The sequence below is a fragment of the Vigna umbellata genome, chromosome 1 (assembly GCF_029865625.1).
Source record: "Vigna umbellata cultivar VRB3 chromosome 1, Vumbellata_1.0, whole genome shotgun sequence".
In the NCBI taxonomy this organism is placed as follows: Eukaryota; Viridiplantae; Streptophyta; class Magnoliopsida; order Fabales; family Fabaceae; genus Vigna; species Vigna umbellata.
The window spans coordinates 2,297,377-2,305,471 of NC_142165.1; the positions used below are offsets into that span (position 1 = coordinate 2,297,377).

An 8,095-nucleotide genomic window follows, 5' to 3' on the forward strand; every position below is an offset into this window, starting at 1 on the left:
CGGAGACCGGCGCCGTACCAATGGAAGCAGCAGTGGCGGAGGAAACACCGGCAGGCCAACGGTGGCGCGTAGGTGAAGGGCGGAGGCGCGGCCAACGAGGACGAGCAGCACTGAATGCACGAGCACTGGCAGCAGTAGTGGCGGAGGCACACCGGCGAGGCACCAAGGCGAAGGGAGGCGAGTCAAGGAGAGCCAATGGAAGTTCTGCGGCGAGGAAAGTGAAGAAAAAACAGGTACGAGGAAGAAGAAGAAGCTGTCGGGATTGGAAAATATGAATTTGGGATACTACCTCGGTTCCCTCTAGACCCGAAGTCATCTACCCATATTGCCTCGGTTAAAAGCATCTACGGTGTAGAATATGTGAGGCATCGACCTCGGTTCTCTTCTTAACCGAAGCCCTACACGTTCCAGCAGTTAGGCGCGAAGCTGCAGTTGGACAGGAGCAGGTGGTTATGGCCTCGGTTTGAAAGCCAACCGAGGCAATAAGGTAGCGGTTGAACAGGCGCGTGCAGGAGCAGGTGGTTATGGCCTCGGCTTGCAAGCCAACCGCAGCAGTAAGGTACCCTTTAGGCACCGGTTTCAAATTAACCGATGCAATAGGTGCTGTTTAGGCTTCGGGTTCTTGGCGAACCGAAGCAGTAGCTAGTGGTCAGACTTTTTGTCAGTGTGCAGTCTAATCAGACTAGGCTTATAGGCTTCGGTTGTGAATTGGACCGAGGCAGTAGCTTGTATAGGCCACGGGTTTCGGGGAACCGATGCAATAAGTGTGTTCTAAAACGGTTTGGATAAGGGCTGACGTATATAACGTTATACGCTTCGGTTTTCGTATAACCGAGGCGTATAATGGGCGTCAAAATCCAAACTTTTTACTAGTGTGAACTTCTGATTAGGAACGATCTAATTACAATCCAATTGGGACACTTTACTTCTAAGTTGGTCAACATTAAGGTTAATTGTCTTGATTACTGACTGATTAGTTTGATTCTTTGACCGTTCGTTCCTAACGGTGACCATCTGGCGTGTGACTGACCAAATGATTATATAGTACATTATATTATATATTTTTCCAAATAAATTGTTGTATATTTGAAATACATAACATCATGCACATAATTGTGTATAGGATTCAAATTTAAAGTATCAAACCTCTAATTACACCACCGTGAGAGTGATCCAAACACTATTGGTAAACATGCATTATGATTGAGAGGGATAGAAGAATTTATCTACATGATTGTTTTAGGTGAGTACATCAAACATTATGTGATACATTACAATACAATTATTTTATTTTTGAAAAGAAAAATAAAATAAAGCCTTACGTGTATAAACCTAACCAACTATAAATTTGTGTTACGTCAACAATTGTACCACAAAGTACATACTTCTTATTTGTAAATAGTTTCATACACCATCACATTCACTCATTTAAATTTAATCAGACAAACACAGATAATACCACGTTTGCATGTCTATATCAACATTCATTTATTATAAAAGAAAAAAAATAATCATGACAAAATTATGTCACTCTGTAATTTGTGATGCTTTGAAGTATCTACTACAAAGAAATTATTTAACAGAAGCATTTCTGAAGGGATGCAAGGGTAACCAAAGTCAAGGTTTTTTTTTTTTTTTTTGTTCTAGTAGTTGTTTGCTGTTAAAATGCTGAAAGGTTAAAATAATATTATTAAACTGACTAATATTTGTTAGGCTTAAAATGCTTAGATATTACTTCGTCTGTTTTGAAAGACGGCAGGAGTTAGAAAAATGTGTACAATTTGAATTAATTATTAAATTGATGAATGTGATGATAAGAGTTGTTTAATGAGATGAACTGCTACCAACTCCTCCAATATCTGATTTTCAAGAAAACAAACTTGTAATTTTGATCTGAAATATTAATCTTCCACTGTCAGCAATTTCTGAAAACCATTCTTCACCAATATTCTTTTTGTTGGGCTACCATTAATACTTATGTCACCCTCACCCACTACCACACCCCCTTAAAGGTTAAAATGCTAAATCCATAGAAAAATCACCAATAGTATAATTAATAACATTTGTTCAACTCTTTGCTTTTGGTAATGTTAAAAAGCCACATGCTTATCGAATCACAAAGTGCCATGTTATTATTTCATTAATTTTTATCATAATTACCTTAAAAATTATGTCCATAATTGTGATGAGATTACGGTAAAAAATATTGTATACTATCCATACTTAATCATTATTAACACTATTAATGAATATCAAACAATAAATATTAAAGAAAAATTATGTTATTAGAGATTCTATGTTTGACCCACATTAGACTAATTTGCACTTATGTAAGTGAAAATAATCTTATATTCCAATTTAATTTTGTGAGGATGAATTAAGTTAAATTTTTTATCATTTTAACAAAAATTTATTGAAATCCATTATTACATCAATCTCACACTAAGTTATTACCATCTTACATGTGAGACTAGTAAAATGTAAAATTCATTTTATAAATTAATTTTTGGTGATTGAGTTAAATTAAAAAGTTTATTTGTTAAAATAATACCTGAAACTTGATGTATTCATTTAACATCTTTGATGTTCGTCAAAAATATTTCAACGCAAAGTGAAAGGAATTAAAGCTTGATTCAAATAAAAGTGGTTTGGCAAGTGTGCCTAATGCGAATTGATTTGAGTTGGCAAAAATATTTCAAACATATAAACTTTTAAGTTATTAAAAACAATTTATGAGTCACAGTTTCAATTTTTTACGATAATTCTTTTCTTACCATGATGTCAAGTTCCTCACCAATCTATGGAAGAATCTGTTAGAAACTTCATTTTTAATATATTTTTACCATTAATATAATATTTTATTAAAATTAAATCATATTCAAGTAGCAGTAGAACTCACCAGAAAGTGTATATTAGTCTTTTCTTGAAGAATTTCTATTTTTAATTTTCCCTCACTTTACTCTTTAACATTCTCTTTTTTTTTTTTTATAGACTAATTATCACTATTCAAATATTTTTCGCCTGTCTATATAGTTCTCTACACATATTATTCTATTAGATCTTTGGATCAAGAATTTTGCCCATAAAAATTAAATTTTCAATAAATTTATTTAAACAAAGTTTTAATTATAATGAATTGTGGCAGTAATTAATTATATTAACATAATTATAATTAATCATACCCTAAACCCATTCAAAATTCACGTTTTCCATATGGCAGAGAGCGAATAATTAATTACAAGTTAATAATTTGCATTTCCGTACATGAATGACTTTATTTTCAAGAAGTGGAACCTCTATGTCAGAAATTTAGTTTGTAACAACCAAACCAAAAACTCCAATAACAGATACTAATTAAAAGCAACACAGTTTTCATAGTTAAAGATTTCATAATTTGTTGTGGTGTATCTGTCATCTCCTTGACTTCATAAGATGAAGCCGTGTATCCATTCCACCAATTGCCATGTTAGCTGAGAATCGTTGTACTTCACCCAATATGGTTAGACCAAACCCAGTATCTGATGTGACCACCTAGTCCATCACAAACAAATAAACATAATAAAAAAAACATCACCCAGAAAACTCAATTTTCTTAGCTTCAAAAGTTGTCTTAGTTGATGGATAACTTGCTACTTTATGTGATATACAAGAAAAATAATACAACTTTCTGCCCATCTTCTTTTTGTCTTCTGCTCTATATAATATTTTACTAATTCTGCTTATTCCGTCTTCAACCAACTGATTAAAAGGACATGACAACAGAGATCTATACCTCTTTATAAGCATGCCCCCTCTTACTTGCTTTGCATTGTGCATTCCACAAAGACAGCTACCTAGTCATAAAACAAAAAGCTACCATCTTCTGTGGAGGCAGAGAGACTTCAAGCTGTTCATGGCCATCATCATGTGGATCAGAATCATTCTTCTGTTAGCGGCTTGCATGCTTCCTCTTTCAGTGGAAGCCATGGTTCGCCACTACAAGTTCAACGTAGGTGAATTGCATATAGCATTTCACTCTCATTTTAGTTATCATCATATAACGTTCTTTTTTCCATCATTTCATGTAAAAAGTGTTTACTATACTGTATTTTAGTATAGAGGTCTTAACTTTTTACATCAACTAAACCTATATCTTTTTATAAATCGTTATAAATGGTATGCATGCTTATGTGTATATATGTATAGCCATGCATATCTTTGGTAGAGACATATATATTGTTGAGCAATGCAAGGCACTCAAGTTTGGTGGATGTCTGAGACATGCAGTTACACTTTATTATGTTTGTTGATCAAACCTTAACTGGTTTATGTTATGGACAGGTGGTGGTGAAGAATGTCACAAGATTGTGTTCAACCAAGCCAATAGTAACAGTAAATGGAAAGTTTCCAGGGCCCACTATCTATGCTAGGGAAGATGATACTGTTTTGGTGAAGGTGGTTAACCATGTGAAGTACAATGTTAGCATCCACTGGTGGGTGTGCTAGAATTAGTATATACTCTAAAGTCAAACTTTGACTCTTTTTTTTTTTACTAATTTGATGGTGAATTAAAATTGAACAGGCATGGGGTGAGACAATTGAGGACGGGCTGGGCCGATGGGCCTGCATACATAACCCAATGCCCAATTCAACCGGGTCAGGTGTTTGTGTACAACTTCACCCTCACAGGGCAGAGAGGGACACTTTGGTGGCATGCACATATCCTGTGGCTTAGGTCAACTTTGCATGGTGCATTGGTCATTTTGCCCAAGCTTGGAGTTCCTTACCCTTTTCCCAAACCCAATGCAGAGAAAGTTATCCTATTGAGTCAGTTTCCCTGCATTTTCCTCTATAATTTTCATACTGTTTCATTGAATCAGAGAAAAGAAATAAGATTTTGCTAACCTGTTAAGATATTCAAAACAGATTAGAGAAAAGAATACATTAATAACACATTTTAACATAAGCTTTTGTCTTATATGGAATTAATAAATCTCAGTTTTTGAAAAATTTAATTTTGTTCAGGTGAATGGTGGAAATCAGATACAGAGGCCATAATAAAGGAAGCATTGAAATCTGGGTTGGCCCCAAATGTGTCTGATGCTCACACCATTAATGGTCATCCAGGATCTGTTCAACAGTGTGCCTCTAAAGGTGAAACTTACTATAAGATGGAAATGATTTCATTCACAGATACTGTCTATTTCCTTTTGACAATTACAGAAATGGCAAAGACTGAATATATTGTAACTTCCACCATGCAGGAGGGTACAAACTTCAAGTTCATGCTGGAAACACCTACTTGCTAAGAATAATCAACGCTGCACTGAATGAAGAGTTGTTCTTTAAAATTGCAGGTCACGAACTCACTGTTGTTGAGGTTGATGCTGTCTACACAAAACCTTTGAAAACCAACACCATAGTTATTGCACCTGGTCAAACCACAAATGTGCTTCTGAAAGCCAACCGTGCCACAGGCAAATACTTAGTAGCAGCCACTCCCTTCATGGACTCTCCTATTGCAGTGGACAATGTGACTGCCACTGCAACATTGCACTACGCAGGCTCACTCAGTTCCACCATCACAACCCTCACTTCCTTACCTCCCAAAAATGCCACCCCAGTTGCTACCACCTTCACTGACTCACTCAGAAGCCTAAACTCCAAAACCTACCCTGCTAGAGTCCCTATAAAGGTTGACCATTCCCTGTTCTTCACTGTCAGCCTTGGAGTCAACCCTTGTCCCACTTGTGTCAACGGTAGTAGGGTGGTTGCAGCCATCAACAATGTGACCTTTGTGATGCCAAAAGTCTCTCTCCTCCAAGCACATTTCTTCAACATAAGTGGAGTTTTCACTGATGATTTTCCCAGAAAGCCTACAGTGGTTTATGACTTCACAGGAACACAACAACCTGCAAATTTGAGGACCAACAGAGGGACAAGGGTCTACAGACTTCCCTACAACTCCACTGTTCAGTTAGTGTTGCAAGATACTGGAATGATTACGCCTGAGAACCATCCTATTCATCTCCATGGATTCAACTTCTTCGTGGTTGGTAGAGGACAAGGGAATTTCAACCCCAAAAGGGACACCAAAAAGTTTAATCTTGTTGATCCTGTGGAGAGAAACACAGTTGGTGTTCCATCTGGGGGGTGGACTGCTATTAGATTCAGGGCTGATAATCCAGGTGAAGTGCTCAGTTTTTAACTGTTTGATAAAACTATGAGGCTTCAATGTTCATAGAAAGATTGAAGATTTTGCATTGCTTGTCGCATTTTTTCTCACATGTTTTTCTTTGTTTGGTTAGGTGTCTGGTTTATGCACTGCCATTTGGAAATTCACACTACATGGGGACTAAAGATGGCATTTGTGGTGGACAATGGTGAAGGACCAAATGAGTCATTGCTACCACCTCCAAGTGATCTTCCCAAATGTTGAGAAGAGGACAAATGTACAATCTTTGCTTAAGGAGGAAGAGAGGGAAACATGTAAAGAAATATACTTTCCAAATGGACTCAACCATCAAAGCTAATAACAAGATTTTCTTGAAGCTAATGAAAAGAACAAGTTGAAAATAGGAAAATAAGACCAATTAACATGTCTTCAGTTTCTGTGTTTTTTCCCTGTAATTTTTTCATTTTTTTTTGCATTATTTGTATTTTTCATCTCCTTCTTCTTGAAAAATAACTTGGGTTTTATATAATTATATATACAGTATGAATCTAAATTTAAAGGATTTCATAAAGCCTTGCCTGATGTGTTTGCATCAACAGTTCTGTTAAGTTGTTTATTGGTTCTGCAAAGCTTCAACACTGGTTATGCAATGTAGTTGAAGAGAATGAAATTTGTTTTTTCACTGTTAAGATCAAAATTATGTTTCCAAGGGAAAAATCTTCAAATAAATACTTCTTTTCATGTTCAAATGGATTAAGATAAACTTGAATTATTGTTAATTTTGTATTGGTATACTCTTCGCCCATATATGTGATTTTCCTCACCCCTTTTCTAGAACTTTAGCTGTTTGTGTTTCATTAATGGGAAAATTATGTTGAGAATCTATTTTATCTTAGATAGTGATCTTTTTCTTATAAATAAGAACAACGGTACTGTTGTGATTTAAGAAAAATGTACAATGAAAAATAAGTTAAATAAACTTAATTTCAAGAAAGTGTGACTTTGCTTATTAAATTATCTCATTAAGGAATTAAAATTTAAATTCTTATGAAGTATTCACGTTTACCATGTGACATTAATTCTAATAGGATTGTGTACAAAGAAGGAAAAACATTGTTTAACATATTATATTAATATATATTCACTTTTTTCCAGTGGAAAAATCACTGAATGGTAACAAACACACTACTGCAGTTAGGGGAAACGACAACTATTATTTTCGCCCATAAGCAGCGGTTTCTAAACCGAGAATATAAAGGCGAGGCAAAAAGTCTACTCTTTTATGCCTCGATTCACAACCGAGACATAAAATAGTAGGATTTTGCCTCTGTTCAAAGATAACCGAAGCAGTAGGATTTTTATTTTTGTTTTTATTGTTTTTTCGAATGACTTTACCCCTCGGTTCCTTTTGAATCGAGACAGTATGTAGGCCCCTACTGCCTCGGTTCTGGTCCCAACCGAGGCAGTAGAGTGTTTTTTAATTTTTTTTTTTGCTTTTTCGCAAGACTTTCTACTTCGGTTGTGGCCTGAACCGATGTCATAGAGGGTTTTCTACCTCAGTTATGGTCATAATCGAGGCGTATTCCTCTAATTTTTTTAAGAACATGTCTGTTTCTGCAACATTCCCAACTATAGAAACAGACCTGCATATATTTTATAGCCAGAACAATCCAGAAGCATATATTTTCAATAAAAATTATATTAAAACATAAATGCATTCAATGTAATCATAAATCAACTTCTTAGAAGCATAAATCAATTCAATGTAATCATAGATTAACTTTGAAGCATAAATCAATCCAATGTACAAAGTTAAACTAATAATAATGTACAAAAACATAAAACAACTTAGAAGCATAAAATTAGAACTTACTATATCCTAATATCTACTACATACTATTATATAGATGAATTAGATATTTAGCCAATGCTTTTCTCACA

General features: G+C 35.2%; 1 protein-coding gene across 1 annotated transcript; it reads left to right on the forward strand.

Moving 5' to 3' along the window:
• Positions 1–3,800: 3,800 nt before the first annotated feature.
• Positions 3,801–6,716, forward strand: LOC124839342 (laccase-4-like). The gene is made up of 6 exons (XM_047315136.2): positions 3,801–3,988; positions 4,321–4,472; positions 4,562–4,806; positions 5,005–5,133; positions 5,244–6,167; positions 6,288–6,716. The coding sequence occupies exons 1-6, from the start codon at positions 3,893–3,895 to the stop codon at positions 6,416–6,418; spliced, it is 1,677 nt and encodes a 558-aa protein (XP_047171092.1). The 5' UTR covers positions 3,801–3,892; the 3' UTR covers positions 6,419–6,716.
• Positions 6,717–8,095: the final 1,379 nt, after the last annotated feature.